This window comes from Lagenorhynchus albirostris, chromosome 9 (assembly GCF_949774975.1).
Source record: "Lagenorhynchus albirostris chromosome 9, mLagAlb1.1, whole genome shotgun sequence".
Taxonomy (NCBI): Eukaryota; Metazoa; Chordata; class Mammalia; order Artiodactyla; family Delphinidae; genus Lagenorhynchus; species Lagenorhynchus albirostris.
Window position 1 is genome coordinate 3,710,993 of NC_083103.1, and position 21,784 is coordinate 3,732,776.

Genomic DNA, 21,784 nt, shown 5'->3' on the forward strand with positions numbered 1-21,784 from the left:
CGGAGTCTTAACCACTGCACCGCCAGGGAAGTCCCTATCTGAGGCATTTTATATACGAGAAGGCAGCATCTCAGAGGGGTGATGCCAAATGGCCAGGGTCACAGGGCTAGAAAGCAGCCAAGCCATTCACTCATTCATTCATTCGTTCATTCAAGGAATCGGTTCTGAGAGGCTTCCGTGAGCCAGGCACAGTCTAGGAGCTGAGGGTACAACAATGAACAAACCCAGCAGAACCTCCTGCCCTCCTGACCTCTCACCACCCTTGGACCCCTGCTCTGTGGAGCCCCCTCCCCCCACCAGTTCTAGGGTGCAGGCAGACTGGGGTGGGTGCAGGGTGACCCACCATGAGAAGCTTTGAAACTGGTCCCAGGGCACTGCTGGGGCCCCAGGCATGGGGCAGGAAGGAGGCTGCAAACCCAGAGCTTCCCAAGTTGGAGTTTTCTGGCTCCTCCCATCTTCTGGAGGTACCTGACCCCCAGAAGCAGAGCAAATGGCGTTTAGGGCACCTACAGCCTTCACTGTGTCTCTCCTGTGTTCTCATTGGAAGTTCAAGTGACCAGCAGCCCCAGGCCAGCCCTGTGGGTACAGCTCCAATGGGCTCCCCTTGGCTCCTACCTCGGGGGCTGCCTGGGGGCTGTCCTCCATCCCTTGTGAAACAGGCTCCACCATTAAGGGGCTCTAGCAATCAGTGGCCTGGTCTTTAAGTCTAAAGACAGACCCTAGCCAGAAGCCACCTTCTCTGGGACTGGGGTACCGAGTGAAGTCCCGCGGCCAATCAGGCACTGAGTGTACTGGGGAGGGCTCACTGGGGACATGCTGCCCTGTGTTAGGCCAGGGTGGTGAGACATATCCCAATGGGCCCTGCTACCTCCTGCAGCTCAAGAGAGTCCCTGGTGCACTCCCCACATGCCCCTCCCCTGGGAAGGACCAAAGTTCCAAATCCTGATGTACGTAGAAGGGATGGGAGATGCCAGCCCACCTGGCTCACCCCTGAGCTCCTGGACTGGGAGCCAATGCTGTAGCCTAGACTACTGGACCCTACAGCCCCCCCCCACCCCAACCCCCCACACCCTACACCCCCCCACACCCCCACGCCCCCACCCCACTCCCACCCCACCCCCCGACCTCGCAAGTGCCCTTGCTTGAGCATGGGTGTCAGTATCAGGCTGGCTGCTGGCCAGGGGGCTGCTGGGGCACAGAGGCTGCGGGAACAAGAGAGGGAGTGGGGATGTGGCTTTTCCCAACACTCCATGCTCAGCCCCCTTTCACTGGGGTCCCTAGGGGAGGGGCCCCCACGCAGTCTCCAGGGGCATCGACACTGCTACTTGGAACCCACCAGGCCGGGATATCCATCCACCTTTGCCACTTTCCTCCCATCTCCCTTCTCTGTGGCCACCAGGCTTCCCATGTTTTTCTCTGGGCATCACTCCCCTGCTCTCTTGGTCTCCATCTCTGTTTCTCAGTCTCTTTCCTTTCTGTCATATTTTCTCCCATTCTCTGAGATCTTTCTCCCTGTCTTTCTGTGTCTGTCTCTCTTGCTTTAGGGCTCTCTGACTCTGGGCCCCTTTCTCTGGCTCTCCTGTCCCCCTCCTACCTCCCCAGCCCGCTTTCTGGCCGGCCTGCTGTTGGGACAGGACCCTCCAAGCGCAAACCTCACCCTTCCCGATCTGCCCGGTTGGGATGCGCGACGGGATACGGCACCTCCCGACCGGTCCCGCCAAGCCTCGGGCCGCCGAGAACAGCGTCCTGGCTCCAACGGGGAGCCCTGGGCGCAGTCAGAACCTTGGGGTCCCCCACGCGCGCCCGCGCCCGGGGCCCTCCCCTCCGCCGTGCTCTTCAGCCCCCTTCATTATGCGCCGCCTTTAATGGGCGTTTGTCAGCGCGACTTCCCCGCAAGTTGTTTTCGCGGACATCAGTCACCGGCGGCGTTCCCATTGTGCCCTGGGATTGATGGGGGGCGGGAGGGGGTGACAGGGCCTGGGGCGGCCGCCTCGAGGCCTCGGTCTATAATTTTCGGAGGCATAATTGGTCTGAGGGAGGGGGCGGGGGAGAGGCGGGGAAGGGACCTTTCAGAGCCGGGAGGGCGCACGGCGGCGCGGGCCGCGCGGCGGAGCGGAGCCGCGGCTCGACGGCTGGCCGCGGGGGTCGAGTGTGCTCTGGCGGCGGCCGGCCCGAACCCCGCGCCCCGCCGGGCTCCCCAGCCGCCCGGCCTCCCGCCCCTCCCGCGCCTCCGCCTGGGGACCACGTCGGCCTTTTGTTGCCCAACCGTCTTTTCTTTCAGCTCTTTGCGCAACAACGGAAATTTCACCCGATCCTGGGTGAAAATTAAAGGATCTCTCTTTCTCTCTCCCACCCGCCCCCGCCCCTCCTCTTCGCTCCCCTCCCCCCACCCCGCGGAGCCGGCTCCGAGCGCCTCGCCGCGGCTCCGCCGCCGTCCCTTCCATGGGCGCCGCGCTCTGCTGCAGCCGCCGCCGCCGCGGGGCGGGCGCGATGCCGCGATGGGCCTGATCTGGCTTCTGCTGCTCGGCCTGCTGGAGCCCGGCTGGCCGGCCGCGGGCCCCGGGGGGCGGCTGCGGCGCGATGCGGGCGGCCGCGGCGGGGTCTACGAACACCTCGGCGGGGCGCCCCGGCGCCGCAAGCTCTACTGCGCCACCAAGTACCACCTCCAGCTTCACCCGAGCGGCCGCGTCAACGGCAGCCTAGAGAACAGCGCCTACAGTGAGTGTGCGGCCCCGCGGCGCCGCGCGGGGCATCCCCGGGGAGGATCGCAGGAGGGGTTGGTGCGCGAAGGGTGCCCAGGGACGCAGACCAGCCCTGCTGCCAGAGGGAGACCGCCGGGGTCCCCTGGCCTCCCTCAGCGTCCGGGAGAAGAGCGAGAGTGGAGCTGGGGTGGGGCGCGGGACACGTCTGAAGGGGGCTCGGGGCGGTGGCTGCCCGCTGTCGGGCCGACTGGCCTGGCCCAGCCTGCCCCCAACCCCGCCCGTTCGTCCGAGGGGGTGCGAAGTAGGCCGCCCGGGGGCTCCCTGCTCGGCTGGGTTCGGAGGTCCTGCCAAGTTTGACCCTTTGGAGTTTTTCGGAGAAAAGGCCCCGGACAAGGCATTTCTCATCCTCTTTATTTAATTTTGACGATTTCTCTTCCTGCTGCCCGCCCCGGGGCGCCCCATCATCCCCTCCGCCCTCGCGGCCGCCCCGCGCCGCCTGTGCGCGGAGGACACTCGCGCGGACATAGCGGGGCTCTGGGGAGGCGGCCGCACGGATAGAGAATCGTGTCCCCAGACCGGAATCCCCAGGCTTCCCGCCTCTACCTTTGGCCGCAGAGAGACAGGCCGGGTGCGCGCCCCGACCGCCGGGTGGGGGGCCGCGGGTTGCGGCTTAGGAGCACGCAGGGGCGTCTGCCTGGGTCTGGGGGCGCAGATACACTTTCACGGCGCCCAGCAGCCAGGACCCGCGCCCGAACTGCTCTGGAGCCGAAGTCCCGCGAGGCTCCAAGGTTTGGTTCCTTCGGCCGGGGGACCCGGGCTCATGCTGAGCCCTCCTTGCAGGAGCGCGAGGCCAGGGTGACTGGAAGCAGCGCCGCTCGCTGGGGAGCTGGAGGCCCGAGGCAGGAACTCAGTGGGGAGCGTGGGAGTGTGGCCAGGGTCTCGGAGGTCCTCCACTGCGACCCGCGCTCTGCTCCCTCCCCGGGTGCAGGAAGTGGTGCGGTGGATTCACGGCGGTGGCCGGAAAACTCTACTTCCTCCAGGAAAGCCGCAGTCGTGCGAGGGCGTCTTCGGCAGACGCCTCCGGAGCCGCGCGGTGGGAGCCAAATGTTGCCAGGATGTCCCCGCGCTCAGGACGGGGTTACGGGAGCGCCTGCGCTCGCCTAGTAGCAATACCTCGTTTCTCTCCAAATCCAGCCTCCCCCTTGGAGTCGCAGAGCATCCAAATTCTTGAGGCATCCAGGGCGGGCAGCCCATAGGCTGAGGGAGGAGGGCGCGCGCCTGCAGCCGCCCCTGTCCCGCATCCAGATGCGCGCTTCTCTGGTTTTCGGGCCGGCGCCGCGGAATCCGCCCGGCCTGCGTCCGGGGACGCGAGAGGCCAGCATCCTGCACCCCCGTACGCTCCGCACAAGCCTCCGGCGGCCCGCGTCTGTGCCCTAGGATGGCTGCCGTGTTCGGGGCCAGACGCACTGGCAGAGATGCGCCCCCTGGAGAGGGCACCGGCTGTTACCCCAGCCGCCCTTCCTCAGAGCCATTCTCGGGGGACAATGGCCCCACCTGGGGCTTCGTTGCAGGCCCCCGGAAAAAAGTGCTTTCGGGTCCAAAAGGGAGGCGTTGGGGGAGATTTCACCTTTCTTACATTCAGCGGAGAGCGGTGAGCGCAGGTGGCTTCCCTTTGTGAGCTCCGGGGTCTAATCCGGCCTCCTGCCAACATCCTGTAACCTGCATACAGGCCCGAGACAATGATCTCACGCCCACGTACATTGCCAGCGGGTTTGGGTGGCACCCAAAATGCACCAGTGGATCCCATTATCAACTCACCTCAGCAAGGGCCCAGCTCCCTCTCCGGGGCCTCTCCTAGCACCCAGTGCTGCCGTGAGCAGGGGAGTCCAGACCCCGCCATCTGCAGCAGGGCTTTGAATCCCAATTCAAACACCTGCGCGGTCTTGGGCAAGTCACACAGCCCGCGGTCTCAGCTCGCTTGTCTGGCGCATCGTGAAACTAGCTCACCGAGTAGCGGAGAGGCCTCAAGGGGCTCCACGTCCTGCAGAGGGTCAGCGTGGAGAAATACTAGTTTGATTATTTCCCTCCCAGGTTTGAATTCTCCTGCACCTCCCACCCAGAGGTTTCTCCCTCCCCTGAGCTTCCAAAGTCACCCCCTTTGGGCGTGCGCTGCCCTCACCTCCCCCTCCCGGAGCTGGGCTTGGCTTTGGGCAGGGCCATCAGGGGCTCAGCCCTCACCTCTGGACTCTGTGGGAGGTGGAGGGAGTGATGGGCCTTCCCGACTCTTCCCAGGTATCCTGGAGATAACAGCGGTGGAGGTGGGCGTTGTGGCCATCAAAGGGCTCTTCTCCGGGCGGTACTTGGCCATGAACAAGAAGGGACGGCTCTATGCTTCGGTGAGTCCAATTGTTCATGTGGGGCGGGTGGGCCGTCTCCCTTGAGCATCACATCAGAGGACATAAGGGGACGTGCGCAGTAGAATGCTTTGTCCGGGGACATGCAGGACTGAGCTGGGACCGGAACCCCAGGTCCCGTGGCCCCTCGGCCAATGGCTGCTTCTGTTACAGGCAGCTCTTGGCTGGGGGGAGACACGTCCTATGTTCTCCAGTGCTGTCCGGTTAGAAAATGTTCCTCCAGCCACTCTGTGGTCACCTTCAAGGTAGCTGAGAGTAAGGGAGAGATTGTCCCCCAAATTTCTACCAAGATAAATGGACTCTAGCAGGCCTTGGGATGAAGCAGGGATGTGCGTTGGGCCAAAGCTCTTCTGTGGGGCTTCCCTGGTGGCGCAGTGGTTGAGAGTCCGCCTGCCGATGCAGGGGACACGGGTTCGTGCCCCGGTCCGGGAAGATCCCACATGCCGCGGAGCGGCTGGGCCCGTGAGCCATGGCCGCTGAGCCTGCGCGTCCGGAGCCTGTGCTCCGCAACGGGAGAGGCCACAACAGTGAGAGGCCCGCGTACAGCCAAAAAGAAAACAAAAAAAGCTCTTCTGTGGGCTCCCCCAGAGCTCTCCTGGGAGTGAGGAGGGGAAGAAGCAGGGCACAGCACAGCCGGGTCTTCCCAAGGGTGGAAAGGCAAGAGCTGTGAGTTCATAAAAGGGAACCAAGAAGAAGGGAGACGGGACCCAGGTCCCAGACACACAGTTTTGGAGCCCAGGCTATGCACCGCCTGCGTCTCTGCAACAAAAACTGTCCTGTAACTCTGTGGGCATTGGCAGTGTCCCTCCCCCAAGGGCGGGGGATACGTGGAGTAAAATACACGTGCTGGGAACTTTGCTGCCTCCAACTCGCCATTACGTGCAATCCGGCTGATACTCCCTGAGCAACGAGAGGTTTTCCATCCACACATCACCTAGACGACGCAGCCGAGGACCACCTCGCTGCAATTACCTTTCTCCATTCAGTCGCGTTTGCAGGGGAAACACACCAGCATTTCCCAGCCCCTCTGAAGTCAGGCAAAGCGCGACCAAGAATTGCAGGGGAATATCCTCCTTCAAGCAGATGATTTCATCACAGAGTTTTCACAGCTTTGCTAAGGGAAATGCGGAAGTTGGAATGTACCCATTTGTTTTCTCTGACCCCCGAGGCCCCTTGACAGAAGCTGTGTCTGAGCGGAGGGACCCTTGGATGCCCAGCCTTTTCTGTATGCCCTTCTAGAGTCTGCAAACACCAGTCATGGTTTATAAGGACATGCCCTTAGCCCGGGGTCTGGTGTGACTTTTCTTGAGGTGGACGGTGGCTCTCCAGACCCCTCCGGCCCTGCGGCCCTGGTGGCAAGTGAGGAGAACTGACTTCCTCTTCCCTCCCACAGTTGCTCCCATCCCTTATGGAGAGGACCCACCTTGCTGGCCTGCAGTGCTCGTGCAGGTCTTACGGACCAGAGAGGGCCTTTGTTCACGCTGGGCAAGTTCACAGAGTGGGGCAGGTAGGGCTGAATCAGGAGGGAAACCTCAGGTCTCTGCCATCTCTTGCATGGAAGACCCAGGCCCAGGACTTTGGGGGACAGAACAAAGCATGCCCTGAGGGATCCCAGTGGGTCAGAATCTCCCTGTGGCTTCTATCCCTGAGAGCTGATAGCAGTGGCTTTGGAGACGGCGAAGAGGTTCTTGGGCCCACCCGGGATAGCCAGGAGGTCTAGCTGGATGGGGTGGAACTTTGCAGAGCACCTGGCAGGGAAGGCCTCACCGCTTTGCAGATAACCTGGGAAGTGAGGCAGCCTAGGTGCCATCCTGCCACCTGCGCCCCCGTCCCCATCCTGCCACCACCTTCGCCTGCTCCCACCGCCCCGCCTCTTGGCTGTCTGAGTTCCCCGGTCTTTGCCATGCCCGTGCTTCCCACCCTCCAGGCTAGCTCATGCACTCTGTGAGTCAGTGGCCCTTGCATCCTCACAGCCCCCAATTCCAGCCCTGATCTCCCTTCTGAGTTATAGATGCCCCCGAAATGTCCTGACAGCAGAGGACAGAGACCACCCTGGCAGAGGGTAGCACGACCCAACAGACCCCAGCAACTCCCCTGACTCCTCTGCCGTAATTGTTACCCCACCGGCCACTCACTCAAGCCCAAGGTCAGCTAGGAGTCCTGGTGGACACATCCTTCTGTCTCAGCCCCACGTTCCGTCCATCTCCAAGTCCTCGAATATACTTCCCGAATCTCTCTCTTCAATTTCTGCCTCCCTCTGCCTTATTCCTGCGGCCAGTGCCCTTATAACTCAGGCCCTCATCATCTCCCAGCTGGACCGTCACAACAGCCTTGGGACCCAGCTCCTGGGCTCCAGGGTCTCCCTCTTCCAGTCCACACTCCCTCCCTTCCCTCTCCTTCCACCCATCCATCCATCCATCCATCAACATCCATCCATCCCCCCACCCATCTATCAACATCCATCCACCCATCCATCCATCCACTTATCCTTCCATCCTTCCATCCATCCATCCATCTGGTATTCATTCCTTCATTCCTCACTGTCCTAGGCACTTACCATATGTCATACTCTATGCTAGGTACCTGCTCAGGGATCTTCCTAAAATGAAAATCCACTCATGTGATGGCCTCTGGGAACTCCCCATTACCCACAGATTATCACCCGGATTCCTCAGCTCAGCTCACGGAGGAACCACCCAGGGCACCTTCTGCCCCCACGTCCCACCATCACTGCACAGCTCGTGACCCCACTCCAGGCTCCGGACCCCTTGGCCCTCCAGGGCAAGCGCTGCTGCCCGCCGCCCGCTGCCCACGCCTTTGCCTGTACTCTCGCTGCCTGCAGTGTCCCGGCTACCAAATGCCCACCAGAAAATGCCCTCCCCTCCAAGCGTCGCCCCACTGGGAAGCTATCTGGCCACTCTGTGCACCGCTGCCTGGTCCCCGCCTCCGCCCTGCCCTGGCGGGCTCTCCTGGACCAGCTCCAGGTGCTGGCGAGGCCGAGCTGGGAAAGCAGCACCCCCGGGGGGCGGAGTCTGACAGCAGCAAATAGAATTTGAGCTGGTGGAGCCCAGGGCTGGGGGGACCCTGGGGGCGGCACGTGTGGAGCAGAGTCTGAGGCGGGACCGCAGGGACGGGACTGGCATTGGGAACTGTTGTCACGGTGAGTCTGTGATGCCTTTTTCCAGGTGATCTTAGACCCCCCGCCCCAACCCAGGAGCCCCTACAAGATGCGAACAAATGCCCGGCCCCCGAGAACCCCTTCCATAGGACCTGAGCCCCTTGCCCTTTGAGGCTCACAGGACTGTACCCCTCTGGTGGCCCCCCAAGTGTCCCAGCAAAGAGCAAGCCCGCCAGGCCCCCTGGGCGATGGGCCTCAGCCCTGGAGGACGTACCTTCTCCAGGACAGAGTGGCCCGGGAGGAGAGTTGGTTCAGCCGCTGAGTTTTTCACGGAAACTCAATGCGGGGGGGTGAAGGGGTGAAGGATAAGATGCTAATGCAGCAGCCTGGCATGGGGGTGGGGCAGGTCTGCCCCGAGCCCACCCACCCCAGAGGGCAGCAGGTGGGCACAGGCCAGGAGGGCATCACACCCCTCTGTGACCTGGGGGCTGGTACCACCCCTGGGCCTCAGTTTCCCCATCTGTAAAGTCTGGAAGTTGGTCTCGGGCAATGGAGTCCGTACTCAGACCCAAGGAGCTCTGGGCATCCACCGAGGGTCTGGAGAGCAGGGAGGAGAGGTTGGAGTTATGGGGGAGGTACCACCACCCCGCTTCAACCAGAGCTCTCCAGCCTTATCTCTGGGCTCCCGTGTCGCTGGGAACAGGTGTTCGGTGCTTAACATCTTGCTTCCTGAGGTCTTTTGGGGACCCAAGCTGCCCGATGCGTGGATCTGGCCCCGAACAGCCTGTGACCCCTGAGAATGGGGCTGCAGGCCGCTGGGCCACCTGCATCAGTAGCTGCTCCCCTCCCCCTCTGCAGATGGGCACAGGCCCTGAGGGTCTCCTGCCCCGCGGTCAGTCCCAGGAGCTTTCCCGGCGCCCCCAGCCCTGCCCCTTGGCACAGCGCGGGGAGGGAAGCGGTTTGGGGGATGGCCCGTGGCGTGCCCGTCCACCCACAGCTGAGCTGCCGTAAGGCATACCCGCCCCTCCTCTAGCCCCTGACTGGAGAGACCCCACAGCCGCCTGCGGGGACACTGGTGAAAGCTCCTTACCTTCTGGGTTTGCACCTTCGTCCCTCCAGACGCCCGCCTCCAAGAGGGTAGGGACCCCCCTTCCGCACCCTGCCCCCGGCTGGCACAGACCCCTGCCAAGGGCATCCCTCCCCCCACATCCTCGTGGGCTCTGTGCCGCTGACCTTGGCCCCTGCCCGCCCCACAGGAGAGCTACAACGCCGAGTGTGAATTCGTGGAGCGCATCCACGAGCTGGGCTACAACACGTACGCCTCCCGGCTGTACCGCACGGTGCCCGGCGGGCGTGGGGCCCGGCGCCAGCCCAGCGCCGAGAGACTGTGGTACGTGTCTGTGAATGGCAAGGGCCGGCCCCGCAGGGGCTTCAAGACGCGCCGCACGCAGAAGTCCTCGCTGTTCCTGCCTCGGGTGCTGGACCACAAGGACCACGAGATGGTGAGGCTGCTCCAGGGCGCGGCCGGGCTCCGCCGCAGGCAGTCCAGGCCTCTAGGCAGGGCCACCCAGCCCTGACGGCGGCGGCGGCGGCGACAGCGGAGGAGGCTGCGGGTCCGGGGAGGCCGAGCTTAGCCGCGGCCTGGAGAGCGGAGGCTTTGAGCATTCCTGCCCCACGGCTGGGCTCCGAGCTCAGGCCGCCTGGTTGGAGGGTGCGGACCAGCCGACGGACGCCTAGTGTCCACGGTCAGAGTTGACCCAGTGTGTGCAGGAATCCGTCTCTGACTCTCCTCAGCCCGCGCCTGGGTGCATCAGGGCTGACTGCTGTTTCCAGGGCCAACAGAACACGTTCTCAACCCTTCCTGCTTCTCTCAAACAAGGGTCACGTGGGAGCTGGGGGCCCCGCGTCGTGGCTCGGAGGGGGCCGCTTTAAAGCAGGACACCTGTGGGTTCACGTCGGCCAGGAAGACCCCAACCACCCAGGTCCGGCCGACCGAGGCATCTCCCTGCAAGGCAGCCGTGGGACAACGGGGGCGGGGGATGTGTGGGATCAAAACATTAAAGTATTTTATTCTGCGTTGTTATTTAACAGATAATGATGCAGCCTGAGGAAACACTCGCAGTTTTGACTTGCACATATTTGCTTATGATGATGGCAGAGTCCATGCCAGATCGATGTTTTCAGATGTAAGGTTGTGTTCTGAGAAACTGGGAGAAAGACGCATTTTAATCCCCTGGGTTGGAAAGGCAGGACTTTTTTGAAACTGATGGATGGTTTGTGTGGATGGAAAGAAGAAGCTAACGAGCATGTGTGTGTGTGAATTCCGCTGAGTGCTTGCGTGTGTGTGGATACGTTCCTGTGCCTATGTGTGTGTGCGTGAGTGTATGCATGTATATGTGTGTTTGTGTGTTCCTGGTTGTGCATAGATGTGCACATGTGTGGAGAAAGAGAAAGAGAGAGATCTACTTTGTTTAGAAATCCCCAAAACTCCCTCTCTCCTGAAGCTGTGTGCTTCTCCGTGGACTTTTTTTTTTTTTTTTTCCGGTACGCGGGCCTCTCACTGTTGTGGCCTCTCCCATTGTGGAGCACAGGCTCCGGACGTGCAGGCTCAGCGGCCATGGCTCACGGGCCCAGGCGCTCCGCGGCATGTGGGATCTTCCCGGACCGGGGCACGAACCCATGTCCCCTGCATCGGCAGGCGGACTCTCAACCGCTGCGCCACCAGGGAAGCCCCGCGTGGACTATTTTGTGCACTTGGGCTGCAGGCCAGGTATGGCCATCCCCCATCTCCTTCATCCTCGCAACCTACCACCAGGGCCTTGAGCGGTCCTGCCTTTGCCTAAGAAGTCGAGGCTCAGAGAGGTGATGTGGTTTTCTGGAGGCCGCAGCCAGTAGGTGGCCCGACTAGCTGCCGTCCCTACCGGCCCCCCAGTGCCTGCCTCCCCAACAGTGCTGGTGGGTGGGGGTCGCCTGGGGCAGGCCCAGGTGAGAGCCAAATGGCGCGGACAGTGCATTCACTCTTCCTGGATCCTGCAGGGGGCAGCCCTCCCTCACGGCCGGGGCCCAGGTGAGGGGTATGGCCTGAGCCTGTGCCCACAGAGGACCGGCACTGCCCCCCTGCTGGAATCACCCACACGAGCCAAACACACAGGAAGGCCGGCTCAGCACCAACACCTGTGCAACATGTGAAAATCCTGGCAAAGAGCTGCTGGGCATAAAGACAAGGACGCTGCCCCCCCACCACAGCCCCCTCGGCAAGTCAGATTCCGAGGAATTGTCCCCCACCTCACCTGCAGGAATGCACATTCACAGGTACGATCACGAGCAGGAGTTCACACTGGGCTGTCCCCCTTGAGTTTTGTGATGTATCTGGAATAAGATGCAGAAGGTGCTACCTTTGCTCCCATTTTGCAGATGAGGAAACTGAGGCTCAGCAGGTGAACTGGTCCCCGCGTGTCCTTAGGAGGATGCAGCGGCGTCCACCCCGGCACTCTTTGCTACACCGTTAACCGACAGACCCTAAACAAGGCAGAGGGAGACGTTTGGGATCTTGGTTAATATTGAAAACGAGTGTGTTTTCCGTAGTTGACGGTGCTTGGGTCAGTCCGGAGCCCTCTGCAGGCCAAGCAGCTTCATCTCGGGTGTGGGTCAGGAGAGAGTTACACCCTCGCAAAATTCATATGTTGAAGTCCTGCCTAGTACCTAACCTAACCGGTGCCTCAGAATGGGGTCTTATCTGGAAATAGGGTTGTTGCAGATGTAGCCAAGTGAGGATGAGGCCGTGCTAGAGCGGGGTGTGCCCTGCTCCGATATGACAGTGTCCCTGTGAGAAGGGAGATAGGAGGGCAGACTTGAGCACAAGGTCAATGCCGTGTGAAGATGAGGGCAGACATTGGGGTGACGCTTCCACCACCGAGGAACGGGAAAGATCGCTGCAGATCACCAGAAGTTAGGGAAGGGCCTGGACCAGATTCCACACCGCACAGCACCCAGAAGGAGCGCACCCTGCCCACACCCAGATCTTGGACTTCCAGCCCCCAGAACTGGGAGACGATACATTTCTGTTGTTTAAGCCGCCAGCTCTGGGGTGCTCTGTTACAGCCGCCTGAGCAAACTCATACAGGAGACAAGGGGCCCAGCTGCCTATCCGCTCAGGTGACCCCCCCCCAAAGGGAGAGGGACCCTGCTGTTGTTGATTGAGGAGAAAGCAGGGTAGGCCCCCAAGCTTAACCTGCGGTGTCCGCCAAGCTGCCAACACCAGGCCCATCTAACATGGGCTTTGGGGGGCCTTGGGGTGCTCAGGATGGGGCCTCGGAGGATTTCCAAAGAGGGGCCTTCACACGTGGTCCCATCCCTTTCTGTTCTTGAACGCCAGACACGCCCCTGAAACCAGCTTTTTGTTTTTTAAGCAAAATGCAAATGAACCCCAAAGGCAAGAAGCATCGTGTGTCAGTTTACAGGCACTTAAGTAAATGTAGTGGAACCCAGGCTCCGGCCCCCAAGTCACTAAGAGCTGCTGCGTCCCTGGGACTTCGGGCAGATGGCCCTGTACCTGAGAGCACTTTGGCAGGTTGGGGAGGGGGTCACCCGTGTGGCAATGCCACAGCTACGCCCGTCTCACAGAAGGGGACCCTGGAGTGTGACTTGCCCGATGCCGGGAGGGAGGCTGAGGGCTGGCCAGGTGTGGTCCCCACGGAGTGGGTGTCTACCAGCTGCCAGGGCTCCTGGGCCCAAGTCGGGTTCATGGGAAAGGTGGCTTTGCCTCTGCCCTGCTCCACTCTACCTCCCCTCCTGCCTCATCTGGCCCCCAGGAGGCCCCAGGGGCCCTGCCAGGGGAGACACTGCTTCCCCTGACCCGGGGAGCGAGGCCCACCCACCCCAGAGCCACCAGCCGCCTGGCTTCCCTCTATCCGGTTGGCATGTTTGCAGGACTCCGAAGCTGGTAGGGGTCTCTCTGGGAGACACTCTGGCCGGGCAGCCCCAAGGGACGTCTTTGTGCATACCCAGCATTTTATCCCTCCTCCCATCTCCTTCCACTGAGGAGGCCCCGGACCCTCCAAGCCCACCTGCTGGTCCTGTGTTAATCGCTGCCTTCTCTCCTTCATGAAACATCAAGTCCCCAAAGGGCTCTCATAGGGGAGGGGCTGGGGGCTGCATGCAGGAGGGGGTGGGAGCAGGCAAGGTCCCCGGAAACGGAAATCAGGACGAGGGTGGAGCCCGGTGAGCCCAGCACCCTGGATTCTCCTGCTTATGCCTGGTGCGGCAGAGGCTGGAGACCGGGTCCCTGAGCTCCAAGACGTGATGCCACCTGAGCCAGGACAGGGCGTCCCAGAGGCTCCAGGATCAACAACCTCACTCCCTCCCCCACACCTGCCCAGCCAAGGGGGAAAGAGCCGGGGCAGGGGGAGAGACTGGAGGGCATGGGGCAGGTCTGGGGTCATCAGGGGTCTCTGGGCCTTTGGGTCAGAACCTGCACAAGTGGGAACCTAAAATGGGGCAGATGCTGTGGAAGACAGGACAGCAGTTCCTTGAAAAGTGCTGCACAGAATAAGCATGTGGTCCAGCAGCCCCACCTCTGGGTACAGAGGCCCAAATGGAGCAAAAGCAGGGCTCCGATGGGTGTTTGCTCACCCTAGTGCACGGCAGGGTGAATCACAGTGATCAAACGGTGTCTGTCGAAGGATGAGCGAACGAGCACAATGTCATCCGTCTGTACAATGGAACAGTCCTCAGCCTTGAAGAAGATGGAAATTGACACAGGCTACAATGTGGATGAACCTGGAGGACATTATGCTCAGCGAAAGAAGCCAGACACAAAGAGACAAATCCCGCATGATGCCATATACTGAAGTCCCTAGTGTAGTTAAATGCATAGACACAGGAAGTAGGATGGTGGGGGCCTGGGGCTGGGGGAGGGGGAGGGCGAGTTAGCGGTTCCTGGGGACAGAGTCTCGATCTGGGATGATGAAAAAGTACTGAAAACAGATAGTGATGACGGTGACACAAGCTCGTGAATGTGGGCCACAAAACTGTAGGCTTAAAAGTGGGGAAAATGAAAATAAATAAATAAATAAAATAAAAGTGGGTAAAATGGCTCTTGGCCTTCGCGCCACCTTCTGAGAAACCTCCGCGCCCTAAGAGTGAAGTGGGGGAGGAAGCGAATGCACAGGCTGAAGTGCAAACTAAAAAGATGAGGCAGAGGTCCAAGTAAACTTGTTCACCCATGGAAGCCACAGGAGCAGAAACACGGGACGCCAGAGGCCAGGAGCACTCATACAAATTGTTGGACGGCATGCCCACTGTCTAGGACTTGTCTCAATGGATCTAGAACATCGATGGCCATTCTGATCCCCTCAGCCACCTTTGAGAGACCCACCTGGCTTGTATCAAAATGGTCCCTTTGGGTCCTTTGCCCTGAACCTGTGACGTTCTGGACTAGTTCTGTTCTCAGCTGTGGCTGAAGGTAAAATGCGGACAATAAATGATCTCTTTTGCTGTCGTAGCTGAAGACAAGGAAAAGTGGATAAAATTGTAAAAGAACAGCAAAAGCAGCTGCAGCACCTGGACGGCAGGACCCGTGGTCTTGGCCTCACTGTCCTCTCCACCAAAGTCAGAAGGAGCACCAGAGGCACTCAATAAACAGTGCTGAATAAATTGGGAAAAAAGAGAATCTTTAGGTTGTGGCCAGTCGGTCACCCCTCCCTGCACAGAGCTGATGGGACAGGCAGCCACTGGCCTTGGGGGCTGTGAGCCGCTCTGCTTTCCCAGGCCTTGTCCGCCCGCTGCCTGCATGAAGCCAGCAGACCGGGGACCCCCTGCTGGCCCCTGAGCCCTGGCCCTGGACGGCCCTGTTGTCCCTCTCCGCCTGTAATGGGCAAGGCAGGACGGGCCCTGGGTAACCAAGCTTCAGCTGCTGGGAGCAGGCCTTTGAACCCCACGGCGGGTTCAAAGGGGGTTGAAGGACTCTGAAAGGTGAAGAAGCGGGTCTATAATTAGCGCCCACCCATTGGAGGGCGACCCTGCCTGGGCCACATTCCGGGGAGAGCCAGATATAGCCCTGGAGCTGACCCCCCAGCCCCTCTCAGCTGCAATAGCTGGAATGCCCGGGCGGCCACACTTGTGCCTGAACGCCCGGGTCGGGCGGCACGTCCATCCCTTGGAATGGGATTTGGGAGACGGGCTACTGAGTGGGAAGAGAGGCAGCACAGGTGTTGGGTTCAGACGCACCAATTCAAACGCGGCCTCGGCCACTTCTGCTGTCTCATGATTGGCTGTGGGAGCCCAGGATCAGCCCTGTCTCCCCATTCCAGCCTCAATGTCCTCATCTGTCAAATGGGCTCCCACAGTGATCGTCCAGATCCACTGAGGAGACACAAGGGGTGATTGGTCTCTAAAAATAGCTGCACAGCCATGAGCGGGTGGAGGAGAAGGCCAGGCATTGAGCTTTCCAGCAAGATCTGGGAGACCCACCGAGAATGGAGCGAGCCTCCCCGAGGTGCCTGCCATGCGGTGCTCGCCTCTGACGGGCCCAAAGGTGCGGAGTGAAGGGAAAGTTCCGTGGGGCAACACACAGTGAGTATTGATGGCAATGCGGGAATTCCTGGGAAACTCTATGCCTTGGGCAGGCTATTCGTCCATTCATCCATCCAGCCATCTCTCCATCTCTCCAAACATCCATCCATCCGTCCATCCATCCATCCAGCCATCTCTCCATCTCTCCAAACATCCGTCCATCCGTCCATCCATCCATACATACATTCGTCCATTCGCACATCCATGCATCCATTTATCTACCCATTCATCCATCCTTCTCCCCAAACATCTCTCCATCCATCCATCCATTCACCCATCCACCACCCACCCACTGAGCATACGCCAGCCAAATGCCGGGCCCTTTGCTGAGCAGAGCAGCTACACAGGTAAAACAGCCTAACCTTGTCCATCGGGAGCTTGCAGCCTTGTGGGGGACAGGGGCGCCTCTCTAAAGGAGCGGGCTGGGAGCAGCGACCTGGAGAAGTTCAGGAAAACTAGATCATCTCCGGTCAGGACAATGGGGCACCGTCGTTCAGGACCCCTTTCTCGAGAGCCAGTGCCTTGTGACCAACCACCACCAGCGAGATGATAACCTGACAACATCCCCACCCCCCTTGGGAGCCACCCTGGCGCAGGGCAAGGGCAAGACTGGGCTGGGGGCATGGAGGTGGGAGACGGGGCAGGAGGACTGGCTTCATGGCGTGAGGGCTGTTTAGGACCTTAGGCCTTGGAGTTGGGCCAAGCTGTGTCTCCATCGAGGCCCACCCAGTCTTGAAACCCCATTCATAGGCTGTGGAGCCGGGTAAGGTGCTCTACCCTGTCCAAGCCTCAGTCTCCTCCTCTGTGAAATGGGGGCAATTAATGACACCAACGTCACAGGGCCGTCTTGAAGATTCAGTACAGCTTAGGAGTGGAGGCTGGTGCCTGACACACAGGTGGCAGGGCTCTTGTGTCAGCTGTGATGTCACTACCTGGCTGTGGTGTGGGTCGGAGACCGTCGTGGTGAGTAGGATTAAAATCTCCCCCTCACTGAGCACTGACTCAAGGCCAGCCCGGTCCAAGCAATTCACGTGTTCTCCAAACTCCCTCCAACTAATGACTCAGGTTGTCTGAAAACAACCCTAGGAGACAAGGGTTGTGTCCCCACCAGTCGGTGAGGAAACTGACACTCAGAGTGGATGCAGAACAAGGGCAAAATGGCAAGGCTGGCCAGACGGTACTTGGGGTTCCTGCCCAGACAGAAGGCTCCAGAGCCTGCCCCCCGGTTCTCAAGGAGGATGGGGCCATCCCTGGAGCCCCTGGGGAATGCTGGCTGAATACGCGAAGGAAAGGAGGGAGTCAGGGGAAACCTGCCCTACCCGTTTGATTCTTAGGTCTGGGTTCCTTTTTCTTTACAAGACATTCCTCCTTGACCTCATATCTCCATGAATCTTCCCATGCAAGCTCAAATTCTTGTCTCAGGAGAGCGGACTGAACCTCCAAGCATGCAGCATTAATGGCTTTTTCAAACGGGTCATCTCTTCACCAAGATGCTCTTCTAGCCCCTGCCTGCCTCCCACATCCTCTGTTCTTTCTCCCTTTCCTAACTCCAGACCCACTGCTGGTCTGTACCAGGCTCTTCCCCGCCACAGGACCTTTGCACATGCTGCCATCTGGGAATATTCTTCTCTCCACTCTTCACCTCACTGGTTCCTTGATTTTCACTTCTCAGGGTGTCGCCTTCTCAGAGAGACCTTCTGTGACTATTCTACCCAAAATCGGGGTCCCCTCTTATTTTTTCTCACAGTGACTTGTTATTTTCGTTCATAGAACCAGACGCAATCTGTAAGTAATTGTATACTCACTGCTGGTCCCCCATCTATCCCTATCACCCAACTGAGGGGTGAGGCACTTGGCCTATTTATCCGCCAACACAGAGACAGTCACTCCCTGAACGTCTGGCCCACTCTCCTCAGACGAAGAAACCCAAGGGCTTGTGATAGGAAGCCCTGGGGTCCAAGTGCATAGGACAGTGAGGGCCAAGTGGATATGGACAGAACACCAACAGCATCTGCTACATCCTGTCATCACTTCTGCAGATGAGAAAACAGGCTCAGAGAGAGTAAGCAATTTCCTGAGGTCACCCAGCCAGTGAAAAGCATGTCTGAGCTGTTCCCAAGGTCTCTTGGGCCCCAGTGCTTGTACTACTACCCTGCATGGTCCCTAAGGACAGGCAGGGCATCAAGGGGTGGGCACAATGGTGCAACTGCTATGGAAAACAGTATGACCATTCTTTACACTGTTAACACAGAGTTACCTATAACCCAGCAATTCCACTCCTAGGTATGGACCCAAAGGAATTGAAAACATATGCCCACTTGAAAGCCTGCACACACAGTAGTCAAAGAATGGAAATAACCCAAATGTCTATCAGCTGATGAGTGGAGAAACAAAATACTGTAGTCACACAATGAAATAGTATTTGGCCATAAAAAGGAATGATGTTCTGGTAAATACTACAGCATGAATGAAGGCTGAAGACATTATGCTAAGCAAAGGAAGCGAGACACAAAAGGCCACATACTCATGATTCCATTTATATGAAAAGCCCAGAATTGGCAAATCCGTAGAGACAGAAAGTAGACTGATGGCTGCCAGCGGCTGGAGGGACACTGATGATAGGTATGGGAGTTTCTTTTTGGGAGTGATGAGAATGTTTTAACACTGATGTGATGGCCGCACAACACAATACAAGCCCATTGACACCTTAAATGGGTGAATCAGGGGCTTTCCTGGTGGCACAGTGGCTGAGAGTCCGCCTGCCGATGCAGGGGATACGGGTTCGTGTCGGTCCAGGAGGATCCCACATGCTGCAGAGCGGCTGGGCCCGTGAGCCATGGCTGCTAAGCCTGCGCGTCCGGAGCCTGTGCTCCGCAACGGGAGAGGCCGCAACAGTGAGAGGCCCGTGTACCGCAAATAAATAAAATAAATAAATAAATAAATGTTTGATCGTCACAGCCAGGGCTGCAAGTCTTCCTATGAGAGTGGGACTGATTGGGCCCTCCTATGTTTTGGCGGCAAGTGGGGGACAGGAGGTGGGGACTGGGTTGTCCCAAGTGGTCTTGGAGGGCACCCCTGACTGTAGTACCACTGCCCACCAGCAGGTGGCAGTGACCTCAGAGACAAGCCCCAGGTGGGCCCAGCTGACTGAGGACCACAGGGTCTGCCCAAGCCTGGTGGGCGAAGGTGGTGCCTCTGCTGGTGACGTGCCCGCAGCACCTGCTGGGTCACACCCTGGGTCAGGCAGTCGGGAAGGAGTCGGTCATCAGTTCAGGACTGACTAGACCCGGGAGGACTGGACTCTGCCAGGCCATCCCAACCTGCCCGCCTAGGATGATGCTTGGAGGGCAAAGGGCCCCTTCCCCAGCCACAAAGCAAGGAGCAGGCAGTGGGCGTGGGTCCTGGGTAAGGTATGCAGCAGGTACCTACTATTGCTGACTGGACGGGAGACAGAGAGCTGCTCCCCCTGCCGAGAAGGTGTTTACCTGTACAAGGTGATGGTGGTGGTGGTGACAACACAGAGGGGTGGGAGCAGGAAGAGGAAGAAGAGAAGCACATACGGGGCACCTCCCACATCACTTTGATCTGAATTTCGGCTCTGAGTTGTGTTCTAATTCTCTCCATGTGATAGGTGAGGAGGCAAGGCTCAGAGAAGGGAGGCCACTTGCCTAAGGTCACACAGCTTCCGAGGTTGGCGCCTGCATTCAACCCAGCCACCTGGTTCCAGAACCTTGCTTGGGCTCAGGTGGTCTTAAAAAGGGCCTCGATTTCAGATTTTTGTCTTAGGGTCCTTGATTAAACCAGTGGTTCTCAAAATGTGGTCTCCTGACCTGGGATTTGGCTGGAAACGCACTCCCAGGGGAGGCACCCAGCAGTCTGTGCTAACCGGCCCTCCAGGTGATGCGCTAGCGTTTGGGAACCCTTGAGTTAGAGGGACATCTCCATGGGTTGCTCACATGTATTAACTCAGCACATAAAATACCGTTACGAGCTGGGTGCTTCCCACCCATCACCGCACTGAACTGTCCCAGTCACTCTGCAAGGCTGGTGGTTATGATCCCCATTTTACAGGTGGAGAAACTGAGGCTCAGGGGTAAAGCCCCAAGTCCCTCGTGGTGAGGCATGGGTCTGAGAGGTTGCTATGCCTGCTGCCCTGTGGACAGACGATGGCCCTGGGGTACGTGGCTGCCCCCACCATTATGCGCACTCTCTCTCTCTGGGGCTGGAGGGCAGGTGGAGAGCTGGGAAAAAAAGTGCTACCTTCACCCAGGTACGTGGGTCTTGAGAAAGCCATTGCCACTGAAATATGGGCCTCATTGTCTGGGGCTACCTCGGGCCTTCTGCTGGAAGGAGACAGGCTGGAGTGGGAGTGGGGATAACAGTTCCCCTATAGCTCACCAACACATAGTCTGGGGCATCCCCAGCCCCAGCAGCATCAGATTGGGTCCTTCCAATGCTCACTTTGTGTCCCCACCTTGAGGCTGCTTTTGGAACCAAATGGATTTGGATTCATAGCTCATCTTGGCCCCAGTTAAACTTCCCAGAGTATCTGTTTTCCCTCTGGAGTTAGAATTTAGCTCAGCTATAAAGGCCAGAAAATTCAAGACAAATGTACTTTAAAGAAGATAAAACCATTTATCTCTCATGTAAAGGAGGTCCAGGGTGACAAGGCTATGTCACATTCATCAGGGACTCAGCTTCCTCCCATCTTTTTCCTTTATAGTAATCATCTGGGTTTGACCTCATGGTACAAAATAGCAGCTCGGGCTCCAGCCATCCCATTCACATTCCCTGCAACAGTAACAAAGAAGACAGGCATGTCCCCAACCTCAGAGGACATCTCCCAGAAGCCACACCCACTAGTGTTGCTTACCTCCCATTGGCCAGAATACCCACTAGTGTTGCTTACCTTCCATTGGCCAGGCTTTAGTCACATGGCTGCTCCAAGCTGCAGGGGAGACTGGGAAATGTAGTCTTTACTCCAGACAGTATTACAGCAGGCAAAACTCTGAGTTTCTATTACCAAGGAGAAAAGAGAGAAAGGGTATCAGGGGTCTCTGCTTCCTTAGGGTGGACACCATGATACCTCCTCCACCTGTTTGCCTCCTGGAGCCATCAAGTCCTTCCTCCCTGGCGGCTTCTTCAAATGTCGGGAGCACGGGAGAAGAATGCGTGGCCCATTGGGTGTCCTCCCTGCTGCAAGAGTGGAGTTAAGATTTATTGCCAGCCCAGCCCGAGGCCACCTGCTGGAGGTCAGAGCCCCTGCCGGTCCCACCCCGAGCCTGGCCATGGGAGCTTCCCTACCCAGGGCCCAAGGGATGCATAGAGGCTTTTCCAACAGGACCCTGAGCGGCTGTCATCAGAGGCCCCTCCCTGGACAGGGGCAGGGGCTGGTGCCCTCACCTGTCACTCCCACCCTCCCCCCCGGGTGGGGCCGTTTAGAGGGCCGCCAGCCAGACCAGCACCTTCCTCAGAATCACAACCCAAGGAAGTGGCGGGGGGCAGAGCAGGGGAATGGCAGGGAGGGGCTGCCAGCCCTTGAGGGAGGCCACGTGCAGGGCTCAGGAGCTGACCCCCGCCCCCCGTGGGTGCTGGAAGTTCTTACCTCCGGCTACCTCCTGCGGGGGACAGGTGTTAGGTCTCAGTCCCCGGTCTGGCTCCTCCTGGGCCCGGTCCTCAGCACCCCCAGGAGTGATGCTGGCAAGGTGGGTGCAGAGTAATGGCGGTGTGTGATCTCTGGACAGCCCTCCGTGGGGCAGTGGTCATGGGGGCTCAGCTGGGGCCTGCAGTGGGCACACAGCTGGACTTTGGCTCCAGCTCAGTAGCGTCTCCCTGGCAGAGAGAACCAGGCAGCTCCATTCCCCATGAACAGAATGCACCACGATTCGAGAGGGCTGGAGGGCAGAGGGCTGGGGGGAGGAGGGCACTGGCCCAGGAGCAGGAGTTCTTGTCCTGCCAGCTTGGCTACCAGCCACATG

At 59.3% G+C, this 21,784-nt stretch overlaps 1 protein-coding gene across 1 annotated transcript; it reads left to right on the forward strand.

Annotated features, from left to right (window-relative positions):
- Positions 1–2,498: 2,498 nt before the first annotated feature.
- On the forward strand, positions 2,499–9,811 carry FGF3 (fibroblast growth factor 3). The gene is made up of 3 exons (XM_060160931.1): positions 2,499–2,718; positions 4,995–5,098; positions 9,491–9,811. The coding sequence occupies exons 1-3, from the start codon at positions 2,499–2,501 to the stop codon at positions 9,809–9,811; spliced, it is 645 nt and encodes a 214-aa protein (XP_060016914.1).
- Positions 9,812–21,784: the final 11,973 nt, after the last annotated feature.